This window comes from Choloepus didactylus, chromosome 1 (assembly GCF_015220235.1).
Source record: "Choloepus didactylus isolate mChoDid1 chromosome 1, mChoDid1.pri, whole genome shotgun sequence".
NCBI lineage: Eukaryota > Metazoa > Chordata > Mammalia > Pilosa > Megalonychidae > Choloepus > Choloepus didactylus.
The window spans coordinates 136,227,477-136,253,213 of record NC_051307.1 but is presented as its reverse complement, the minus strand read 5'-3'; the positions used below and the strand labels follow the sequence as shown (position 1 = coordinate 136,253,213).

General features: G+C 37.1%; 1 protein-coding gene and 1 pseudogene across 2 annotated transcripts in view; both read left to right on the top strand.

Moving 5' to 3' along the window:
- The first annotated feature begins 7,107 nt into the window (after positions 1-7,107).
- On the top strand, positions 7,108-7,689 carry LOC119524925 (annotated as a pseudogene).
- A 2,678-nt stretch (positions 7,690-10,367) lies between these two features.
- Positions 10,368-25,737, top strand: part of GFM1 (G elongation factor mitochondrial 1) — a 55,694-nt gene continuing 40,324 nt past the window's right edge. Inside the window, exons 1-6 of one of the 2 annotated variants that reach the window (XM_037841875.1) lie at positions 10,368-10,556; positions 12,653-12,805; positions 13,684-13,816; positions 14,257-14,461; positions 23,311-23,427; positions 24,574-24,724. In XM_037841875.1, the coding sequence (XP_037697803.1) occupies positions 10,467-10,556; positions 12,653-12,805; positions 13,684-13,816; positions 14,257-14,461; positions 23,311-23,427; positions 24,574-24,724 (849 nt within the window). In that variant the 5' untranslated portion in view covers positions 10,368-10,466. Of the gene's footprint in view, positions 10,569-12,652; positions 12,806-13,683; positions 13,817-14,256; positions 14,462-23,310; positions 23,428-24,573; positions 24,725-25,737 lie in introns of both variants that reach the window. The other variant, XM_037841867.1, reaches the window with a different exon arrangement.

Genomic DNA, 25,737 nt, shown 5'->3' with positions numbered 1-25,737 from the left:
CCCCAAGAATTTCTTTGAATACTCTTCCTAGACCTTTACCCTTCTCTTTCCCTTCTGGAACACCAATGAGTCATATTTTGGACATTTTATATTATCTGTCATATCCCTGAAGTCCATTTTGATTTTTTCAAGTTTTTCCCCATTCTTTCTTTTGTTTTTTCATTTTCCATTCTGTCATCCTCGAGGTCACTGATTTGCTGTTCAGCTTCCTCTAGTCTTTTACTATGAGTATCCAGAATCTTTTTAATTTGGTCAACAGTTTCTTTTATTTCCATAAGATCATCTATTTTTTTATTTACTCTTGCAATTTCTTCTTTATGCTCTTCTAGGGTCTTCTTCATGTCCTTTATATCCTGTGCCATGCTCTCGTTGTTTGTCTTTAGTTCTTTGATTAATTGCTCCAAGTACTGTGTCTCCTCTGATCTTTTGATTTGGGTATTTGGGTTTGGGTTATCCATATCATCTGATTTTTTCATATGCTTTAAAATTTTCTGTTGTATTTGGCCTCCTGGCATTTGCTTAACTTGATAGGGTTCTTTTAGGATATGTAGGATTATTCAAAGACTAATCTCTGATTTGTCAGATTTACAGCTTGGTGGTATACACTTTCTCTAACTAATCAGCATGTTGCATCCATGAGCCACCTATTTCCCTCAAGCCAGTTCTCCCCAACTTTGTTTTTCTGGTGAGCGGGGGTCTGAATCTTGTGGGAGTCCAATTAGTGCACCAAGTTTGCAAGTGCAGTTGGTGCTGCCCGCCCTGAATGTTGGGCGTGTCTCTGAGTGGTTAGGGAGGGAGGGTGGCTATAATAATCAAACATCCCAGGTGTTTCTGGAGATTTAAAGCTGTTACAATAGTCTAATCCTTCAGTTCAGTCTCACCAGTTTGTCTCTGCTGCTGACCCACAAGTCCTTGGTATTGGCATATGGTCCCTGGGATTTCCGAGTGGGTCCCTGTTCCAAGCTGTGCTCTCCTAGGACCTCTGCTGAGGGAAGACGGCTGCATCACAAGTTAGCGCCATCCCCTAAGGGTAGTTCTGGGCCGCAGGGCCATGTAGGGGTGTTCCCAGCCTGCTGAAATGATGGCTGTATGGGGCATGTTAATTTCCCCCTTTTCACATGCTCCACCTTCCCCGCTCTGGGACAATTAGCTGTGGGTGCATGAAAGGCTATTGTCCATGCCAGATATTGGGGCATGTGCGAGTGTTGCTGGAAACACTTCCCATCACACTGAGTTTTTTGGCGCAGCTCTGGGCTGTGGTGCTGGCGCTGGGTAGGAGCATTCCCAGCCCGCCGGGAAGGTGGCTGTAAGGGGTGTGGTTATTTTCACCTTTTGGTAACCTCTGCCTTCCTTGCTCTGAGACAATTAGCAGCAGGTGCATGAAAGGCTATCCTCCATGCCAGATATTGAGGTGTGCCCACAGGCTGTGGAGACACAGTTCCCACTGCGCTTCACTGTGCCATTCTTGCTGCCATATCCGCAGCTGCTTTTGGGTTTTTAAAACTAGCCTGACTCCAAATGCCAACCCACGGCTTCCCCAGACTGCAGCATGGCTGCTGGTTATTCAGCAGGCTTACTCAATTGTTTCAGAATGCAGACTTCCAGTTTTACCAAATGCACAGTCCCTGTGGATTTAGCAGACCTTGTCCAGCTGGTGCATCACTGGAACTGGTGTTCTGAGTCACTTTTTGTCTTTTATCTAGTATTTTTTACGGAGATTTTTTTTGCCCTGTCTCTCCTAACTGCCATCTTCTGTAAGTCACACATAGGATTTTGACCTGGGGCTGTGTGAAAGAAAGGAGCTGACTCCATCTCTCTGTTCCTGCAAGAAGTTCTTTATTGGCTTTTTAGCCCAGGATTATATAGCATAAGCATTCTTTGGGCTACGTAATTGTTTTCCCATTTTCCCAGGCAACCGTGTTTGTTCTAAAATCACAAGACTAGCATGTTTACAATCTTCGGTTTCGGGTGCAAGCTTGAGGACAATAGTAATCTCAAGGAACGATCTTTTCTGAACCAGGTGGCAAAGCAGGGACACAGAAGGAGCCCGGCATCATTCTCTAACTTAACTGCCTGCCATCAGTTGCACAACACCTCGGTGCCTGCCTTCAGGCACACAATTCTTAGGGTGCGGCCTCCCTGACTAACTTGCCAAGCCAGGGAACCTTCTGTGTCTCCACAGGGCTGGACTCCTCATAGAGGCAATAACAAATCAATAAAAGATATCATTTCATAGAGTAAAAAAGTGCTATTGAGAAAATAAAATGGTAATGGGATTGAGAGAGAAGGGTGTGTGTTTGTGTGTGTGTCTATGGTGACAGTAGGGTGGATGATCAGAGAAGGCCCTTATGAGATGACACTTAGTTGGAGATGGGAATAAGGAATGGCAGGCACGAACAAAAGGAACTCGATGTGTCTGAGAAACAGGAGACTGTGGTACAGGAGGGGAAGAGCCGTCTGGGTCTGTGGTGAGCCCAGAGAGGTCAAGGGGCCAGCTCATGTTGAGCCGGTAACTCATAGGTATGGAGGTTAAATCTTATTCTGTGTGAGATGTGAGATTGTAGAAGGCTTTTAAGCAGAAGAACTGAACCTAGAAACCAGAAAACTTCTCTAGCAAATTCAATGTTTTCAAATAGAATTGACAACTTTTAACAGTGTAGCCAACAGAAGCTAGACAATTGAAAAAGTACAAGTTAGCTCGTATTTAAAAACTTCCCTGATGTTCATCAGGCTGGAATAACAAACATAGTTAAACCAGCCGCAAAGGTAGCAGGGATTCATATCTGCCAACAACATGCTGCAGATGTGTCATAACAACACTCTTGAGTGACTACTGCTTTCTTATTCACTGAGAAATGCTGTTCCCTAATAGAAACTATCAGAACTTTGCTGTTTGAAGTTATATTAGTAAGAATGAAGCATGCCACTTTTGTCTGAGAATCTAAATAATTCTGAAACAGAGAAAAAGTCTCAATTTAAAAATCAGGCCGAATGCTTCAAATAAGGGGTTCTGGACCCAACCGTCCACGTCTATCTTCACTATTTCCAGGGAAATGGGAGCCGGTCCATACCACTGTTCAAACCTTACATTGACTCCTTTACACAGAGCCCTGCTTTGCTTTGAATCTGTAAACACTACTTCATCAAATTGCATCTAAACTCCACCCTTCCCACAAATCCTACCATAACACCATCTTGTCCTCCTTCGATTAGACTCCCACAGTTCCCCTGTGTGTAGTCTCCCTCACTGCAATGGGCAAATAAACCTGACTTTGTAGAACTACAGGTTTGTGCCTGGTGGTCTTAGACTGGTCCAGGATGATACGGAGTTTCCACCAAGGTTTCGCTGAGACTCTCACTGCCATGGATCATGACTTTCAGTTTGATAATAATGTACATATCTGAGATCCCTTCAGGCCCTTGTCCTCAGTTACATGGATTTTGAACTAAATCCTAAGTCTTTGATCTTTTAGTGTCATGTTTATTATTTGTCTCCTGGGATTTTAGGGTTCTGATCAGACTTTGGTGTACTCTGGTAAAATTAGGCTTTAAACACTACCTCCTGTCTTCAGTCTGCTTGTCCACCATCTTGAATATGGTTGTCCCTGAGACCTTTCCTCAGTCTTCTCTGTGCATGAGCAGTTTGCTTTAACTTTTATCCACACGTTTCCTTCTCCCCATGCACTTCTCAGGACAGCAATTGGCATGATTTAACCTTAGAGTTAAGGCCTGAGACACTCATAAGTGATATTTTTATAATTGATTGAGCATCAGCTAACTTTTCAAAGATAAATGTTAATAATAATTTCATATTTGTCTAAAGCTGGCTCCCTCTCACCTTTTTTCTTGTTCCTTTCCCTAAGTTTTCCTCTTATACAGAAAATTTTAAAGATGAATTCATCAGAAAAAGAAAAAAAAACAACTATCTTGCCATTATGTGTACAATCTAGGAATAGTTATTCCAGATAAACAGTTAAAAATGCCCAAGAGAAAAAGCGTGATAAGCTATTTGTGTTTCTTTTGCTTTGAAAAATGTCAAGTGAATTTAAATAAGTCTTTTTTACTATAATTATAAGAAGAAAGGTTTTAGTTTTAAGATAAAAGAGGAGCTTTTAAATATGATTTAGTGATTATGAATATAAGATTTATAAATCGTATTTCCAAAAAAGGTTTATGTAATATTTCTAATAAAGAGATGTATTATACAAATTGGAATGAATTAATATTTTTTTAAACTCACCTATCTGTCTTATTCTAGTTTTTTTTGTATAAAATGAATGCTAACAAAATCGTCTAATTTATGTAAGACTGAGGTTGAACTTTTCATATTTCACACTTTCTAAGTCTCCTACATTGATCTTAAGGGTCAATTAAGTTATTGCCTTCACAAATTGTGTAAGATTCCAAAATATAAAATGGTATTTAACTAAATAAAATTGTAATGATGATGTTTTTAAAAAGGATTTGTATTATAAAATTATTATAATAGTACCAATTAGAAAGTCTTCATGTGTTAAATAATTTTTCATATCCTTGGTTAAGTTTCAAGACCTCAGAAAATGCTAACTTAGTCTTTGGATAATTGGACAATTTCTAATTTAAAAAATGATGCAAATACATGAAAAGATGTTCAGCATTATTAGCCATCAGGGAAATGCCAGTGAAAACTGTAATGAGATACAATCTCACAGCCACTAGAATGACAACTATTTACAAAAAAAACAGCAGAAAATAACAAGTGTTGATGAGGAGGTGGAAAAACAGGACCCCTCATACATTGCTGGTGGGAATGTAAAATGGAGTTGCTGCCGTGGAAACAGCTCAGCAATTCTTCAGAAAGTTAAGTATAGGATTACCATATGACCCAGCAATCTCACTGGGTACAAATCCAAAAGGATTAAAAGCAGGGACTCGAATAGATAGTTGCACGTCAATATTCATAGCTGCATTATTCACAATTGCCAAAATGCAGGAGCAACCCAAGTGCCCACCAACATGAATGCATAAATAAAATGTGGCACACATGTACATGGAATATTATACAGCCACAAAAAGAATGAAGTTCTGATACATGTGACAACATGGATGAAGCTTAAAGACCTAATGTTGAGTGAAATAAGCCAGACACAAAAGGACAAATATTATATGACTTCACTGCGATGAGATAATTAGAATATGAAAATTAATAGAAATTAGAATACAAGTTGGCAGGGGCAGGAATGGGAGTAGGGAATGGGCAGTTAATGCTCAGTTGGTACAGAGTTTCTGTTTGGGGAGATGGAAAAGTTTTGGTGATGGATGGTGGCGATGGTGGCATAGGATTGTGAATGTACTTACACTCCACTGAATTGTATATGTGAAAGTGGCTAAAATGATTAATTTTAGGTTGTATATATTTACCTGAATAGAACTGTACAACACAAAGAGTGAACCCTAATGTAAACTATGGACTATAGTTAATAATATAATAATAATGTTTCATTAATTGTAACAAAGGCACTACATTAATGCAAAATGTTAATGGAATACTGTGTGTAATGAGGGGAGATATACGGGAACTCTGTACTGTCTGCATGATTTTTCTGTAAACCTACAAGTGCTCTAATTAAAAAAAGAATAAAGCTTTGGTCATTCAAGATAGTTTCAATTTACTCTTATTCTCATATATTTTTTAACTAACTACAAATTAACAGAATGTGCCAATGCTTTGGATAATGTTTTATATGTATTACTTTGTCACTTTAAAAATCATAAAGGGAATAAAAAATGGGTACTCATAAAAATTAGCCAGACTTCCCAGCTCTGTGAGAAACTGTCAGGAGAGGAAATCTGAGCACAGACTGAGAAGAGAGGAAGCAGATGGCCAAGTGACGGAGGTAGAATATGAGGAACACTGTGCATTGCCAGCAAGCCACAGCCTTCAGAGGAAACATGGTCCTTCAGATTTTGGACTTCTGGCCCCCAGAATTAGTTGCTTTTCCTGATATTGTTCCCAAATTTTGTATATACAACCCTGTTTAGAGTCTGCATTGCATAAAGGTATGTGACAAATACCATGGAAAGGAGAACGAGTAAAACATGAAAATCAAGACATCCGGCCAGAACAAAGGAGCACCAAATCCACTTGTTTTTCTGGTGCCCAGGACAAGAATTTCAGCCACAACTTTGCTTTCTGGAGGATCCCATGCATTTCCTTTTGCTTTTTTGCTCTAATCACAGTCATTTTCCAGCTACAACCATCAAGGCCAAGTGTCGGCACAATACATTCCTTGTGTAAAAATCACCTTCCTGGTGATAGAAAGTCGTCTTGTGATTAGTGGATTACCCAGCATCACATATATGTTCCAGTGTAAAAAAGATGCTGTTTTACTCAAGAGAAAAAGTGATACCTGATTGGGACCTCAGATTTCTACAGGAGAAGTAAAGGCTTCCATAATTGACCATTGGAAGAACTAAAAATATTACATTCCTGCAAAGCATTCTTTTTCTCATTTTAGCATAGAAAAAATACTGTCTTCCCAATCTCTGATGAATGTTTGATAGAGCTATTTTTGTTTGTTTTTACTGAAAGTAGTTAGATTTTTTAAATGATTATACTTTTCCAGTAGATATTTTGGATTTGTGACTCAGAACAGGTTTAATTCTTTCATTATATATATACACAAAATGAACTACATATACCTTTCAGTTGTGCTGATAGTATCTTTATGAAAACTCTTTAGAATTATCTGTAAAGTGGAATATTTGCTTCACCCAGGACTCAACATTTCACCTCTACATCTGTGTCAAACATAAATACATGCTAAAGGATATGTGCACTAAAAGATACATAAAAAAAATTCCTAACAAAGTATTTTATGATAGCCCCAATTTGAAAAAATATCCATCAACAGTAGAATATATAAATAAATTGTAGCTGTCCAAACCATGGAATAGTATACCACAATGAAAATAAATAACAGCATGGATCTGTCTCACTAAGATAATGTCATACAAATACCAGACACGTGAAATACTTAACTGCAAGAAATGCCTGTTTATAATTCAATTACATTGGGTCTGTAGGAAGAGACGTGAGGCTTCAGTCTTTTAAAAAAATACAATGAAATGACTTCCAAAAGAGCTCTGGTTATTCTGCTAAAGGAGCAGAGGAGATTGAGATGGCCAACCTTGTGGATGTCATGAGATGAGCTGGAATTAAAGTCACCGTTGCAGATTTGGCTGGGAAAGAGCCAGTATAGTGTAGCAGAGATGTCATTTGTCCTGATACCAGTCTTGAAGATGCCAAAAGAGAGGTACTATATGATGTGGTGGTTCTGCCAGGAAGTAATCTTGGTGCACAGGATTTACCCAAGTTTGGCGCTGAGAGAGAGATATCGAAAGAAGAAGTAAAGAGGAAGGGCTTCATAGCCACCATCTTTGCAGGTCCTAAGGCTCTATTGGATCATGAAATAGGTTTTGGAAGCAAAGTTACAACACACCCACTTGCTAAAGACAAAATGATGAATGGAAATCACTACAGCTACTCAGAGAACCATGTGGACAAGGATGGCCTTATTCTTACCAGCCAGGATCCTGAAACCAGCTTTGAATTTGCTCTTGCTATTGTTGAGGCACTGAAGTGGAAAGAAGGTGGCTGCTCAAGTGAAGGTGCCATTTGTTCTTAAAGATTTGTGCAGAAATATATAATAAAGAGTTAGAAAAATAGGCTGTATGTAATCTGTTCTGGTAGATGTCAACAAAAATGGTTGGTTCATGTGCAGAGACAAGACCATTACTGTCTTTGTCAAGGAACAACTTGACGGACATCTCAACCTACATATTTTGTGTCCTTACATTTCTGAATCTTCTAGGCAGGATAGACAGGTTATTTAGCAAACTGCTGATTATTATTTTTTTTGTGAAATCAAATTCATTATCAGCTCTATTTGCAGCTATTAACCTATCAATAGAGAGACTGAAATAAGAGAATAGTAAATGCATTTTGCATGGCAAATAAGAAAAACCTAAAAGATTTGAGGCTTATGATTTTCTGCCATTCATTAACTGTATTTTTAATGTGCTATTAATTAATGTAATAAAAAAATTCAATTACATGAAATGACATGGTGTTAGAAATCAGAATAAATGTTGCATTTGTGGAGGAGTGAGATATATTAGTGATGGTAAGGGGAAACAAGGCTTTTGAGGTGTGAGCAGTGGTCTAATGTTTGGCCTTGGATAAACAGGTATGATGATACATTAAGCTGTACACTTAAAATTTATTTAAATTTGTGTATCATATTATATCACAAAAAGAATTATAACTATGATGTGTTAAAATATATAAAATGCAAAAAAAAAAAGGTAGGGCACCGAATTATTCTGAAAATTGGCAAATAAATGGAAACAAGCAAAAAAAAATTAGCTAGACAGTTCTTGGTTTTCTGTTCTACTTGTTTTTTTTTGGTCTGGAGAAAACAAATTTTAGTTAAAGGTAGTGATTAATAAAAATAATTAAGAATAAACTGGTATAATAATTATAGAAAAAATGTGACTACATATATGTATATAAATATATATACACACAAGATAATAAATAAGGTTTTTTACTTAAGGAAATTATTAGCTTGTTAAAATGGCAATTTTGGTGTAATTGATAGTCTTTAATATGCTGAAAAGATTAATTGTATCTTAAAGTTAAAAATCTTAATTTTTATGCATTTACATTATTATGAATTTAGTTTATGTATACTTTAAAATACATATAAAGGTTTATAAAGATTAATTTTTAAATGGGAAAAATTTTAAGGGTACAGTCAATGTTAACAAATTTATTTATAAAGTGGCTTATAAATCTTTTAGTGCGAATTATTATATGGATGATATACAAAAAGACTAAATTAGAAATTCATCACTCAGCCTCTAATTATTCCCTTCCTGTGCCCCATAATGTATTTCCCTCTGATTTCCATTTTATTTGATCTCATTCATTCAGTTAACAAATATTTATTGAGCACCTAGTAATGAACAAAATATCTCTGTCCTTTTGGAACTTTGATCCTAATTGGGAGAATCAGATGACAAACAGATGTGTAAAGTGTGTAAATAAATCTAAGAAGCCTTATGAAGGGAATGAAGCAAGTTGAGAAGGTGTCAAGGGAGGGAGCTTGCTGGTTTTATTTAAAGGGGTATCAAGGAACATCTTGCTGCTATTTGAGTGGAGATAGGAAAGTGAGGGAAAGTACAGGAGGATCAACAGGGAGACCAGTGGAGCTGGATGGAAATGAGCAAAGGAGAGGGAAAATAGGAATATTTGGGGGAGCTGCTCATGCAGAACTTGTAAGCTCTTTGGGTGAGAGAGGAAGCAATTTCAGCTTTTTTTTTTAAATTCACTTAGTATGAAAATTTCAAACCTATACAAAAGTAGAGATGACAGCACAATGAATTCACTAGACAGTTTTCATCCAGGGAAAGAAATAACACAATCTGGGTTAGGATCACTGTAGTTACTGTGTTGAGAATAGACTGCACAGCACAAGGGCAGAAGCAGAGAGATCAGTTAGGAGGCCACTGCAATAACTCAGCACCAGATGATGGTGGTGTCAGGTTGAGCAGATGGGGAGAAGTGGTAGGTTCTGGGTATATCTTTGAATGTAGTGCCCACTGGATATGCAGACAGATAAGACAAGGTGTGCCAGAGAGAGGTGCCAAAGAGACTAATATTTTTTGTCCCAGGCAACTACGAGAATGGAGTTTCCATTTACGAAATAAAGAAAATGTAGGAGAAGATTTCGGCAGTAAAATCAGAAGCTCAGTTTTGGACGTGTTAGTTTGAGATGCCTCTAAGACATCTGGAATAGTCAAGAATATAGTCTTCCATATAGGCTGGGTGCATATGTTTATTTCAAACAATAAAAAGGACATTTTGAAATGAGAAACATTCTTAATCGCTCATTTAATATTATTTGCTATTGATTATTTTTCCTATATTTCCTATTTACTATTATTTTTCCTTGTTCTCTTTCACGTCATGTCCTAAAGATAATCACTTTTTCATATTTGTTAATAGTAACAGATACAATTTGAAATTCTTTTTTAAACTTACATTGTTTTAAACATTTCTCCACATTTTTATATCTGTAAAACAACTATCCTTATCTAGCTGTAATATTTAAAAAGAAGAGGAAGACGACGACCAGAGAACCCCCCGCCCGCCCCCGCACAGAAGCATCAACTCACTGGGAGCAAATACTTCATCCGCCCGGCAAAGCGCGGTCACTTTCTTTTCCAAGTCGACAGAGAGCGCCCGAGTAGCGGAGGATGCTGCTCAGTGCTGCGATCCGGAAGTTCCTCCCCCTTGCCCTCTCTCTCCTCCCTCCCGTCCTTCGTCCCGGAAGTGCTGTTGCAGAAGTGGCTGCCGGCGTGACTTTCAGCGCTTCCCGCTGTGATTCCAGTGGCTGAGCACATCCGGCGCTGAGCTTGCCATGAGGCTGCTGAGAGCTGCTACTGCTGTGGCTCTGGGGCGCGGGTCGCTCCTGCGGGTCTCTGCCGCCCTAGGCAGGCATGGGAAGCAGGTACCGGTACCGGTGAGGCGAGGCCGAACCAGGGACTGTCCCTGGGACCTTGTGGTTCCTCCGGGGCCAGGGAGACAGTGACACCCTCTCCTTCCTTGGGAATTCCTGACTGACAGCTCGGAAAACGGGCGGTCGTGCTGCAGTCCTGAAAATCCCCTCAGTACCAACCCTCTCAATGCCCTGGAAGGTTGGGCGGGCCTCGGATTTATGGTTAAGCATGGTATATCTTAAAGAGGAGAAGTGACTTGGGTGGATGTCAGACAGCTGAAAAAAGTGGTGTATCGGGGGCTCAAATCCAGGACTTCTGACTCATTTACCAGTGCTTGTTTCAGTACAGGGTGTCCTTGGGCTAACTGTCCCATCTCTCAGCCGGGCCTGGGTTATTTGATTTTGTACTCTAACATCCTGGTGCTTTTCTTTAGTCGTATTTCTCATCAGGCGTATAGAAAATTAAAGTCTGGAAAGCGCTTTTTTGGGGGGGGTTGGGGTGGGGTTTGGGGGTGGGGAAGTGTCTCAGAGTGGGGTGCGGTTAGGTAGGAGTTAGCCTTTCCCCTCATTCAAACCTTATTTGTTTTCTCTCGTTTCCCTGGAGTTTGGCCAACAAAGCATTTATTACCCAGATTCCATTTGACAATTTATCCACCTTTTTCAAACTCTTCTCCCTCCCTTTTCCCAGAAGGGGCTGCGGTGCATTCTGGATGTGCAGTAGAGGTTTATATTATGTCTTGATTCCATAAAATGCAGGATTTCCCCCCAAGAGTTAAAAAAAAAAAAAAAGGCCAAACATATGCGAATTGCTTTTGTTTAGGATTGAAACTCTCTTTTGGGCTGTTGCCAAGCTACTGGTCCCACTGCATAGAACGTAAATCTTTCCTCAACCATCCTTGCTGGCTATGAACTGCAGTAAGGGGAAGGGGGAAAATCAAAATGAAATTTAAACTAAAACCTGTATTTCCTACTAAAACAGCTGTTGGGAGCTCTCTTTCTGATATTATTGGTCCCGGGGTGTATTTTCAAACCTGTAAAATTTGGCAAAAGTATTTGCTTTTATGGCCACCACACTGGAGGACTCCTCTTTGTCAGTTGGTGTTCACCAAAAGCTTCATTTACACTGAAGCATATCCTTTATTATAGAGAGTTTTTGGGGGGAAGAACCACTGGGATGGAGGGAAACACAAATCAGTATTAAGAAAAGAAGCCCAAGCATTTTCATGAGAAAGAGGACTAGTCAGATGCCTCATCCCATTTTCAAGTTTTGTTAAAGCAGTTTGCCATAGGGTACAGATACCAAATTGGTAGGTTTTAAGCTCCTTAAGCACAAAGATTTCATTCGTCTGATTCATCTTTATGCCCTCCACGCTTTGTACATAATGACTTAAAAATCATTATTCATTAAAATGGAAGTGATGGGGCATCGGGTACAAAATAGATCTAAAATTCAGCTCTCAAGTCTTGTTTCTGGTAAATATTTCATAGGTAGTGTTTTTGTAGTCTTATAACTAAGACCCTTCAGACTCAAATTTTCTGATATTTTAAATCTCTATTGAGAGTTCTAGAAGTTCTTTTAAGGCAGTTCTTCACTAACAATTGCTTATTCCTTGTGGCATTTGGAATTTGCATCTATGAAATAGACAAGACTCCTTCTAGTATTTATTTAGAATAAATAGCTTAAAAAGTCTACAGTAGGAATCCACAAAGATCTTTTATTTTTTCCTTTTATATTGGGAAACAAATCTTTCAGGGACAAAAAGTAGAGCTCTCCCTGCAAAAGTGTAAACTTGCTGTTGGGGAACAGGTGTTATATCTTGATTATCATTTTAATTCCAGGGCCTAGTACAAAGCAGACATTTGGGAAAGCTTGTTTGCTTGTTTTAAAGAATATATCTTTTATTTCCTCTCTTGTATTCTCCATTGATTACAGAAGTTGCAAGTCAAGACATTCCCTGCCAAAGGCCTTCTGCCCTTCCAAGATACCTTGTATGATGTTTTGTGTCCACTGAGATTCCTTGGAGGAAAGATGTCTACCGAACCCATTCTGATTACCCTTTTTTCACTGTTAAAAAAGTGTGTTGAACAGAGCACTCTTAATTTTTCAGGTTAATTGGAAGACCTGCCGATGGTGTTCATCAGGGGTAATCCCTAATGAAAAGATACGAAATATTGGAATCTCAGCTCACATTGATTCTGGGAAAACTACATTAACAGAACGAGTGCTTTACTACACTGGCAGAATTGCAAAGATGCATGAGGTATATGGTTCATGGTTGATTCCAGGTTACTGAGAGCATGGTTTTAATTGTTTTATAGTTGTGATTTAATAAACTTCATAAAACCTAGATGATTAAAAGAAATGATGACAGTGGGTCTTTAACCAAAATCACATGCACAAAGGGGATGACTTGAGTTGGTTTGAAGTATTGCTCTGATATTTGGTCTAACAACCATCACAAGGGGTATCCTGAGCAGAGTTCTTTTAAAACTGTTAAACCAACATGTTTTACCCTTAAGCAACCATTAAAATAGTCTTTATGAAGAATGTTTAATGATAAGGAGCAATGCTTATAATGTTATTTGGAAAAAAGGATTTAAAATGATATGTGGTATGAGCTTAATAGCTAAAAAATACATACATATATATAAAAGTTATTTTTTAAAAATTTAAACTCCTGAAAACATTACCATATCATTGAATATTCAACTTAACTCTCTGGCTTAACATATTTCTTCAGATAAAGATCATTTTGTTAAATCATACTTTAAAAGTTGAATCCTTCTCACCCAGGTCTCAGAATTCACATGTAGCAGAAGTGGGAAGGATCTGTTCTTTGAATATCTGCTCATGCTGTAGCATAAGACTGGTGGGCAGGCACAGGGAGCAGGGATGGCTCTAAGACTGGGGTAATTTCTATACATTAGCAGTTGCTGAGAACAGCAGTGGAAAAAGGGTTACATGGTTAATATAACCAATTGACCTATTTTATGAGATGATATGCTTTGACAGTTAAACTTATCTGAAAAGTGGATCAGTTAAATGTCTGTGTTCTGGTTCCATTTTAGTAAAGATTTCTTTCCTTGGTGGATAAAAATGTAGGTACTGGGAAATTGTAATTGTCCTACTTATGTTTAGGTGAAAGGTAAAGATGGAGTCGGGGCCGTCATGGATTCCATGGAACTGGAGAGACAAAGAGGAATCACTATTCAGTCAGCAGCTACCTATACCATCTGGAAAGATGTCAATATCAACATTATAGATACTCCTGGTCAGTTGGGTTTTTGGTCTTACTACAGCTTATTTGGCAAAAGCACATTTATTTCTTTCTTCCACTGTGACCTACTCATATTTGAGTATTCAATATTCAAAAGTGTGACTGTGAATTTCTGTTAGAGAAGACTGGCTTGGGACTTTGAGCACTTCATTCTATTGTATTGAAAACAGTACAATAAATTGTAAGTAGGAAAGTTCATACCTTTTACATATCTCAGTTGCTTGCTTCCACAGGTGTCCATGCCTTGGTATCTTCTTGAAGTGAACTTACTGAATTCTGGTCTTTGTGATGGGTGAACAATTTTGATGGCCTGAGAATCTCCACTCTAATTTAAAAACTTATGATGAGCAGAAATACAAAAACTTTTAATAGTGCATGTGTTAAAAATTCTGACTGATCTTTAAGACCCTCACACTCTTCTTTTCCTCATTTAGGGCATGTGGACTTCACGATAGAGGTTGAAAGGGCCCTGAGAGTGTTGGACGGAGCAGTCCTGGTTCTCTGTGCTGTTGGAGGTGTGCAGTGCCAGACCATGACTGTTAATCGACAGATGAAGCGCTACAATGTTCCATTTCTAACTTTTATTAACAAACTGGACCGAATAGGCTCCAATCCAACCAGGGCTCTGCAGCAAATGAGGTACCAAGTCTTAGAAAGAACAGATGGCATGTGATGATCTGGGCAGCAAATATTATATCCAAAAGGATCATTGATTCAGTGGCATTAAATTTTATTACTGAGTTTTTTCTTTTTAAAATGTGTTGATAGGAGTGACTTATTCTAGTAAATGGAACACTGAGCTTAGAAGTTCTGCTGGTTCATGTGTGCTCTCATCACTCTGAAAAATGGGAAAATATACGTTAAGTTCTAGGGAGGTTGAAATGAATTCAGAAAACACTCTGGCAGTTTTTACTGTCTTACTATAATGGAATGATATAATCTAAAGTAGATTCTAAACATACTCTGTGTTTTATTTAGACAAACAGAATATGATAAGAGGATCATCTTTGGTATTAACCTTTATCTTAGGAATTTTAATTAATTATTTGCCTTAAGTAGTATGACATAGAGATGAGATTTCCTTCCGTTCAGAAGTTAATGCATTTACTAGGACAGTGAGAATACTTCCCTTCTGTAGTATGTGTGACCCAGAAGTATTTATAGCATTTTTCATTTTGCACAATACTATATATTTCATCTAGCCTTTATGAAGAGTTAATCTTCACCTTTTTTAGGTATTGTAAATGGAACTGTCAAGTTCCAACTCAAGAGCTAATTGATACAGGCAGAACAGTTTGTGGTAGTCGATGGGCTGCCTAGGACTTTCTGGTGACAAGATACAGTGTTGGGAGTTTTCAGTGACAGTATTGTTGAATGGATCTTCTGGGAGTGATGTATTTGAGAATATTAAAGTGAAGTTTTTCCTTAATGGGTTGTAATATTTTCTTGGCAAACCTGAAAGTTTTCATTGTTTTCCCTCTTAATTATATTTTACTCTGGCTTGGCAATAGATGGTCCTTTCCATCGTCTTTTTCTTAATCCCAGGAAAATTCTCTGTTATCATTTACTTGATTATTCTGGTTCTTTCTTTGCCTCATTCCCTTTTATCTGGTTTCCCTTTTTGTAATTCCCATGAAAAGTTTTTGGGACTTCTGAATCTGGTGTCCATATCTTAACATTTCTATCATACTTTTTCATTTTTTCCATCTGATTCTCATTTTATGCTGGTTATGGTAGAATTAAGAGATGGTCTTCCAGCTCACTAATTTCATAGTCATCTGCATTCCTTCTGATAGTTAGCTTTTTATTCCAAATTATGTTTTTAATTTCCATAAATTAACTTTTTTTTTAAATTAGAGAAGTTATACATTCATAATAAATTCATGCATAAAATACAAAGTTCCCATGTACCACCTGTTATTAACAAGTTACATTAGTGTGATATACTTATATTTGATACAGTTCATGAAAGAATGTTCTTCTAATTGTACTATTAACTAACTATAGTCCATCATTTACAATAGGGTTCACTGTGTTGTGAAGTCCTATGTTTTGTTTTTCTTTGAATTTTTATTCTAGTACCATATATACAACCTAAAATTCTTCCCCTTTTAACCATGTTCACATATATGATTCAGGGCTGTTAATTACATCCACAGTGTTTTGCTACCATCATCACCATCTATTACCAAAATGTTGCAATCAACCCAATTAGAAACTTTGTACATTTTAAGCCTTAGTTACCTATTCCCTACCTCTACCCCATCCCCTGGTAACCTATACTCTAGATTCTGACTATGAGTTTGCTTATTCTAATTGTTTAATATCAGTGAGATCATATAATATTTGTCCTTTGTCTGGCTTATTTCACTTGGCATAATGTCTTCAAGGTTCATCCATGTTGTGGCATGTAACAACTTCATTCCTTTTATGGCTGAGTAATAGTCTATTGTGTGTATATACCACAATTTGTTTATTCATTCATTGGTTGATGAACACTTTGGTTGCTTCCATCTTTTGGCAGTTGTGAATAATGCCACTATGGACATTGGTGTGAGTCCCTGCTTTCAATTCTTTTGGGTATATACCTACAAGTGGAATTGCTGAGTCATATGGTATTTCTATACTTTGTGAGGAACTGCTAAACTGTCTTCCACAGTGGCTGCACCATTTTACATTCCCACCAACAATGAATGAGTGTTCCTCTTTCTCCACATCCTCTCCAGCACTTGTAATTTTCTGTTTTGTTTTTTTTTATAGTATTTATTCTAGTGGGTGTGAAATGGTATCTCGTGGTTTTCATTTCCATTTCCCTGATAGCTAATAGTATTGAGGATCTTTTCATGTGCTTTTTGTCCATTTGTATTTCCTCTTTGGAGAGATGCCTATTCAAGTCTTTTGCCCATTTTTTAATTGAGTTGTCCTTTTATTATTGAGTTGAGAGATGTTCCAATCCAGCTTATACCCAAGACTGAAGAACTTGCCGGGCACAGAGTTAGACATGAGTTTAATGGGACTTACTGACAGGAGGTGACTGCTCCACGGTAGTGGCTGGCCAGGAAAGATGGAAGTTAGTGCTCTGCAAAAGCTGGGGGTTCCAGGGAGTGGTTTCTAAGGGTTAGGACAAAGTCATTCCATAGGGTGTAAGAACAGAGTTTCTGTAGGGTCTTGTGACAAAGAGGTGTGGAGATTTGTTATCAGCAGTGATCAGGGGAGGGGAGTTTGAATGCTTTGTTTACTATACATTTTTTCCTTCCCTGGGGAGGTCTGATGACTTTTAACATTTGTCTTGGTTAAGTAGGCGGCTACATGAAATTACACGTTTTCACTATGGCTGGGAGGGGGCCTGGGCCCTGAGTCCCCACAAAGGATTTCTTTATAAATACTGGATATTAAACCCTTAACAGATATGATTTTTCCCAATATTTTCTTCCATTGTGTAGTTATTGTTTTACTTTCATGATAAAGTCCTTTGATGCACAAAAGTTTTTAATATTGAAGAGGTGTCATTTATCTACTTTTTCTTTTGTTGGCTGCGCTTTAGGTGTCAAGTCTAAGAAACCATTGCCTAATGCAAAGTCCTAAATATGCTTCTCTACATTTTCTTGTAGAAGTTTTAGAAACCTGGTTCTTATTTAGGTCTTTGATCCATTTTGAGTTAATTTTTGTATATGTTGTGAGATAGGGGTCCTTTTCATTCTTTTGCGTATGGGTGTCCTGGTCTCCCAGCATCATATTTTGAAGAGACTGTTCTTTCTCAGTCAAGTGGACTTGGCAACCATGTCAAAAATCAATAGATCATAGGTGTGAGGGTCTATTTCTGAACCTTTAATTCAGTTCCATTGGTTGACATATCTATGCTTATGCAAGTACCATGTTACTTTGACCACTGTAGCTTTGTAATATGCTTTGAAGTAAGGAAGTGTGACTCCTCCAACTTCATCTTCTGTTCTTGTTCTGTATATGTCTATTAGGTCTAGTTCATTTATTGGGTCCCCTTACTCTTCCAAATAAATTTGATAATTTGCTATTCCATTTCTGCAAAGTAAGTTGTTAGAATTTTGATAGGGGTTGAATTGAATCTGTATTGAATCATTTTGGGTAGAATTGACAGCATAACATATTTAGTCTTCCAATCCATGAACACAGAATGACCTTCCATTTATTTAGGTCTTCTTTGATTTCTTTTACTAATGTTTTGTAGTTTTCTTTGTACAAGTCCTTTACATTGTTGGTTAAACTTACTCCTAGATTTTGATTCTTTTTGTTGGTATTAGAATTTTTTCCTTCCTTTCCTCCCCATCTTGCTCATTACTAGTGTGTAGAAACACTACTGATTTTTGCATGTTGATCTTGTACCCCACCACTTTGCGGAATCATTTATTAGCTCCAATAACTTTTGTAGATTTTTCAGGACTTTCTATTTATGGGATCTTGTCATCTACAAATAGTGAAAGTTTGACTTCTTCCTTTTCAATATGGATCCTTTTATTTCTTTGTCTTTCTGGATTGCACTGGCTAGCACTTCCAGCACAATGTTGAATAACAGTGGCGACAGCGGACATCCTTGTCTTGTTCCTGATCTTAGAGGGAAAGCTTTCAGTCTTTCACCATTGAGTATAATGTTAGCTGTAGGTTTTTCATATTTGCCATTTATCATGCTGAGGAAGTTTCCTTCTATTCCTATTTTTTCTAAGTGTTTTTATCAAGAAACCATGCTGGATTTTGTCAAATGCCTTTTCTGTGTTAATTGAGATGATCATATGGTTTTCCCCTTCATTTTTAAAAGTGTATTGCTTTAATTTATTTATCCCACCCTTGCATACCTGGGATAAACCCACTTGATCATGGTGTATAATTCTTTTAATGTGCTGTTGGATTTGATTTGCACATAGTTTGTTGAGGACTTTTGTATCTGTATTCATTAGAGAATTTGGTCTGTAATTTTCTTTTCTGGTAGTATCTTTATATGACTTTGGTATTGTTCCTTCCTCTTCAATAATTTGGAAGAGTTTGAGCAGTATCGGTGTTAATTCCTCTTGGAATGATTGGCAGAATTCATTTGTGAAGCCATCTTGTCCTGGGCTTTCCTTTGGTGATTTTTGATGACTGATTCAATCTCTACTTGTAATTGGTCTGTTGAAATCTTCTCTTTGTTGTAGAGCCAGTGCAGGTTGTTGTGTATTTCTAGGAATTTCCCCACTTCATCCAGGTTGTCTAATTTGTTGACATGCAGTTGTTCATACTGTCTTCTTATGATCCCTTTTATTTCCGTGGAGTCAGTAGTAATGTCCCTTCTCTCATTTCTGATTTTATTTATTTGCGTCTTCTTTTTTTCTGTGTCAATTAGCTAAAGGTTTTTCACTTTTATTGATCTTCTCAAAGAATCATTTTTTTGGTTTTGTTGATTCTCTATTGTTTTTTTTTCCCTCTTCAATTTCATTTATCTCTGCTCTAATCTTTGTTATTTCTTTCCTTCTGCTTGCTTTGGGATTAGTTTGCTATTTTTTTCCTAGTTCCTTCAGGTGTGCCATTAGGCCTTTGATTTTAGCTCTTTCTTCTTTTTTTTAATTTAAGCATTTAGGGCTGTAAATTTTCCTCTCTGTTTTCTTCACTGCATCCCATAAATTTAGATACGTTGTGGTCTCATTTTCATTTGTCTCAAGATAGTTCTCTTTCAGTTTCTTCTTTGAACCACTGATTGTTTAAGAGTGAGTTATTTAATTTCCATATATTTGTGGATTTTCCGGTTCTCTGCCTTTTATTGATTTCCCTCATTAATTTGTGGTCAGAGAAGATGCTTTGTATAATTTCAATGTTTGAAAATTTATTGAGATTTGTTCTGTGACCTAATGTGGTCTACCCTGGAGAATGATCTATGTGCACTTGAAAAGAATATATATCCTGCTGTTTTGGGGTGCAGTGTTCTGTATATATCTGTTAGGTCTAGTTCATTTATCATCTTATTCAAGTTCTCTGTTTCCTTATTAATCTTATGGCTAGATGCTCTATTGACGAGAGTAGTGTATTGAAGTCTCCAGCTATTATTGTAGAGGTATCTTTTTCTCCCTTCAGTTTTGCCAGTGTTTGCTTCATATATTTTGGGGCACTGTGGTTAGGTGCACAAATATTTATGGTTGTTATTTTCTTCTTGGTGGACTGCCCGTTTTATTAATATAAATGTCCTTCTTTGTCTCTTATAACAGCTTTTGACTTAAAGTCTACTTTGTCCGATAATAGCTCTTTTTTGGTTACTATTTGCATGGACTGTCTTTTTCCACCCTTTTACTTTCAGTCTATTTGTGTTCTTGGGTTTAAGATGAGTCTTTGTAAACAACCTATAGTTGTATTGTGCTTTTTATCCATTCTAACAATCTGTGTCTTTTAATGAGGAGTTAACATTCAGTGTTGTTACTGTAAAGGCAGGACTTCAGCCATTTTGTCCTTTGGCTTTCATACGTCTTATATCTTTTTTGTCCCTCTTTTCCTTTATTGCAGCCTCCTTTTGTGTATAGTTGATCTTTTGTGATGTGTGACTGATCCCTTTCTCATGTCTGTTTCTGTATATTAAAAAATATTTTCTTAGTGGTTACCATGGGTTTGTATTATCCAACCTACATCTATAACCTAGTAATTTCAAATGATACCATCTTAGCTTCAGTAGCATACATGTTCTCTGCTCTCATCTCTTTCCATTTCCTCTCTGTATGTTGTTTTTGTCCCGCATTACCTCTTTATATTTTGTGTGTCAGTTATCAGGAAATATGACTGTTTCTTATTCAGTTGTATTCTAACTCTCATAAGAATTAAAGATTAGAGTTATACATTGAGGTTACAGTATTATTAGATACAATTAGTTAACTTTACTGAAGATCTTCACTTCTTCACAGTGCTCCAGGCCAGTCTCTCCTGTCTTCCTTTCAACCTGAAGGATTCCCTTGAGCTGTTCTTGCAGGGCATCTCTTTTGGTGATAAACTCTCTTAGTTGCTGTTTATCTGTGAATGTTTTAAACTCTCATTTTTGAAGGACAGTTTTGCCAGATAATGAATTTTTGTCTGGTAGTTTTTCTCTTTCAGTACCATAAATATACCGTACTACTGCCTTCTTGCCCTCATGATTTCTGATAAGAAATGGGCACTTAATCTTATTTAGGGTCTCCTGTATGTGACAAATTGCTTTTCTCTTGCTGCTTTCAGAATTCTCTCTTTATCTTTGGCATTTGACCTTCTGATTAGTATGTGTCTCAGAGAAAGACTATTAGGGATTATTCTGTTTGGGGTATGTTGTGCTTCTTGGACATGTATATTTATGTCTTTCATGAGTTGGGAAATTTTGGGCCATTATTTCTTCAAATTCTTTCTGTTCCCTTTCCCTTCTCTTTTCCTTCTAGTATGTTTCATGCTGTCACTCAAGTCCTTGAGACTCTGCTCAATTTTTTCTACTTTATCTGTTCTTCTGACTATGTAATTTCTACTGTCCTGTCTTTTAGTTTGCTGACTATTTCTTTTGTCTGTTTAAATCTGCTGTTGTATGTCTCTAGTGTATTTCTAATCTCCATTATTGGCCTTTCATCCCATTATTTCTGTTATGTTTCCTTTTAAACTTTCTAATTCTTTTTCCTCACACATTGTCTTGTGACTATGTGTCTTTATCTCTATATCCAACATTAGTTTATTTCTATCCCTGTTGTCCATCATCATCTTGAATTGACTTAGGAAATTTGTTTGAATTTCTTTGATTAGTTCTTCCAAAGTCTGTCTCCTCTAAAGTTTTAATTTGTTCCCTTGACTGAGCCATATCTTCCAAAACATAGTATTGCCTATAATTTTTTGCTGATGTCTAGGCATCTTATTATTTTGATGTGCTTATTCTGAATGTCAGGTTTTCCCTGTTGTCTAGAGTTTTATTGTTGATTGGCTTTCTGTTAAGGCTGTTCTTTGATTCTTGGTCCAACTTATACTGGACCTTTAGAGTAGCCCATGTTTAACTGTTCAGGTTTTCACATGTCTTCTATACCTGATTCTTGCCCTAGATGTGCAGTACAGCTTTTAAGATGACCCTTTTTTATGTAATTGTTTTACCTCCAGGAGAAAGCTTCCTTTCCTCTGTTCCTTCTCCAGAATCCTGATATGTTTTGTTTGTTTTTGTGCAGAATTTTCTCTCCAGCTCCTATGATTTATTTAACTTCTCTCCATGCTCAGTGCCCCCTTTTTATTATACTTCCCAGTTCTGGGACTGTTCTGCCTTATAGGAGATCAGTGCTCCCCCACACATACCCTTTTGTTTTTTTTCTGAGAGGCTTTTTACCCATTAGGGTATCCTGTCCTGGGGAGCCAGATTGGTTCAATTCAAAAGGTCCATTTTTTTGTTTAGGTGCTCTGGCAATCAGAGCCTAGGCTGAGTGTGTGGACCTTTTGCCAACAATTCTGCTGCGGTCTCTTTTATTTCCTGGGGGCCTTTTTGTATGTACATGCTAGTCAGCTGCTTGTGATCTGCCCTGGTCCCTGTACACTTGGGTTCCTATGACTGGTTATGTGTGGGATTCTAACTCGCTGCTCTTTGAGTGACTCTGTGCTCTGCATCTGCAGCAGGAGGGACCTGGGCAGTGCTGCTTGTGTGCACCTCTTAAGCTGCACAGGACCCAGTGAGGGGCAGGGGTCTGGACTGGTGGGTCTGGGTCATAAATCACCTGCCTTTTTTAGTGTTTTTTTTTTTTTTTTTCTACTTTTTCTTTGATTCAGCATTTGTAGAGGCTTTCCCCAGTCTCTGTCATCCTCCAGAGTTCTAAGCAAGTGGGATTTGTCCTTTTGTCAGTTGTTTCTGAGGGAAGACTTTTCCAGGGGATGTCACCATGTTGATGATGTTGCTCTTCCATAAATTAACTTTTTTATTACAATATCTTTATTGATAGGGGTAATTGTTTCTCCAGTCTTTACATGTTTTTTTTTTCTTTTCTCCAGTACTTCTTTCCTTGGAGATTAATATTATTTCCTGAGTTCACACCTTTCTTTCCAGCTATTGATTTCCTCAAATATTTGATAATTCTCAGTTATCTGTATTTATAAAAGAGGGTCTAGAGTATAGACTAAACAGTGAGAGCTAGAGCACGTTTCCTCTCAAGTGAGAATCCCTGTGCTGAGTGCAGTTCCTGTTATAGTGATTGCGTCTGGATAGAAGTGTAGGCTGACAATGAGTGTGTGGCTTTAGAATGTGTTCTTAAGAGTTCTCCTGTAAAAACTCCCTCTTCAGATAGCTGTACTCAGCTTTGCTAGAGATAGCTGTTCTAAGAATGATGGCGAGCTCATTTCTCCCACCATCCTTTAATTTCCTGGCCAATTAACCACTGCCTTGTTCTTCCCCTTCTGCCTCTGATCTGGGGTATTCTAGGGATCTGATGGGAAACAACTTATTTGGAGAATATTTTTTATATTCTTTTGTCATTTTAAAGGGACTTGGGGAGCAAATTATGTGTATATTTATTTTTCAGGTCCAAACTAAATCATAACGCAGCATTTATGCAGATACCCATTGGTTTGGAGGGTGATTTTAAAGGTATTATAGATCTTATTGAGGAACGAGCCATCTATTTTGATGGAGACTTTGGGTAAGTCTTAAAAATATGCTATTAAAATCTTATATTTTTAAAAGCATGTGACTGAAGGAAAAGGATGAGTTCTTTAAACATAAACTTCTTTTTGAAATGTGGCTAGAATAGTCTCCAAGATCATTTTTTTTTTAATGCATTTAATCTTAGTTGCTCCCCATTTTGTTTAGTATTAATTCTAAGTAAGAGTATGTTACTCTTTGCTTAATATGCTCGTCACATTATGGCATACATGGTATGGTGGAAGGAGGACTTCACCTTGAGCTAGTAATGTAATATCTCCTTTTCCACTTGATCATTTATTCGTTCATTCATTCATTTTGCAAACTTTAATGGAGATTAAAATTGGGAAGAAAATAGCAATAATCTTGCTTATTAGGGACTGGTGTTCTGATTAATGAGAATGATTAGTAGAATTTTCAAGCACTTAAAAACGGGCTTTGGAGTCATACAGACTGGATTTGAGTCTTGGCTCTTCCATTTACTAGTAGTTACTTTGCCTGTTTGAATTAGTTTCCTCATTTAAAAATACAGATAATAGAAACTATTTCATACAATGTGAACATTAAATAAAACAACTTCTCAGATATCTAATTAAGTACTTGTTGCATTGTAGGTATTCAATAAATGAATTCTCTTATTACTTGGCATGCTTGCCAATTTTCAAATAATTAGAATAAAGTAAAAATAATAACTACACTGAAAAGAATTTTAATCTTTCTTTGATATAGTTGGCACTTTGTCAAGTCATTATTTTGAATTTATAAGTATATTTCACTATACATTCATTTTAGATACCTAGGATAGTAATAAAACAGTGTATTAAATTGCAGAGGATTTTGTATTACATCTGTTATCATTAACTTATGTACAACTTGACAGAAAAATAGAATGTGATGTCTATTGCACACCTGGAGATATTTATTTATTTTCTCATTACAGTGGGCTTTTAAAAATTTTGCTCACTGTTGTGTTTGAATTTTTAAGGTATATATTAGTATTATTTGCCATTTTAATGCAAGTATATCAGAGCTCTTTTCTTATTTAAAGAAAATTATGACCATTATTCCATATCTCTCGAACTGATGCTATATATGTTTAATTGAATATCCCTAAAGTACCAAGATAAGACATTTCTTTTCTTAGTCAGATTGTTCGATATGGTGAGATTCCAGCTGAATTGAGGGCGGCAGCAGCTGACCACCGGCAGGAGCTGATTGAATGTGTTGCCAATTCAGATGAACAACTTGGTGAGCTGTTCCTAGAAGAAAAAATCCCCTCAATTTCTGATATAAAGGCAAGTGCTGTTAAAAATAGCCTTATAGTAGTAAGAAAATAAGTATTTTTATTGGTGTAGTGATCTTTTTTGCATAGACTTTATTAATGAAATCTGAGTAAATTTATTTTAGCACAGTTGATTTCCTCAAAAAATATTTGACATGCCATTTTTTTAAAGTAATGAGTTATGTAATGTCTTAAAATGGGAAAGGAATCGTAGTATGTTCTAGGAAAAAAGAGACCTAAACAGTCAACCTCTTTCTATATCCTTATTACAAGGAAAGAAAGAAGATAAATACAGGGATATTACAGTAACAGGCAGGTTGAGAGCCTAGGCTGCTAAATGTTTGCAAACTAAATGTTGGTAGTTACACTGTTGTAATAGTTGGGAAGCTTTTTAGATTCCTTTACTTGATTCTTCAGCTCTTCAAAAAAAAAAAAGATCTTTGCCTAAGACTGACATTCCTTTTGCCATACCACTTCATACCACTTGGTACATTTAGCAGAGATCAGATAAGTAACTATTGTGTGTAAGACATTACACTCTTGGAGTTTACAGTAGATCAGACACCCAGGGACAGAACCATGTTGAATTTGTGGATGCTTATTAATAAACTTTTTTTTTTTTAACTATCTTTGAAACTGGGACTTTGTGTTAGTTAGGGTTCTCCAGAGAAACAGAATGTAGAGGATCTATCTATATCTATAAATCTGTATCTATCTATCTATCTATCTATCTATCTATCTATCTGTCTGTCTGTCTATCTATAAGAATGTGATGTCAACTGCAGAACTGGAGATATTTATTTATTTTCTTGTTACAGTGGGCTTTTAATGTGGCCTAGGGTAGTCTAAGATGTTAGTGACCAAAAACATTTCTGGTTCCTGGCAAGAGCAGCAGTAGAAGCAGTTGGCTTATGCAACTGGGGAGACTTCAAGTCCAAACCATAGGGCAGGCCATAAGCTTGAAACTCCATAAAGCTGAAGTCCTTTTGCCTGTTCTCCAGGGGAAGCTAGCTGTATGGATATTCT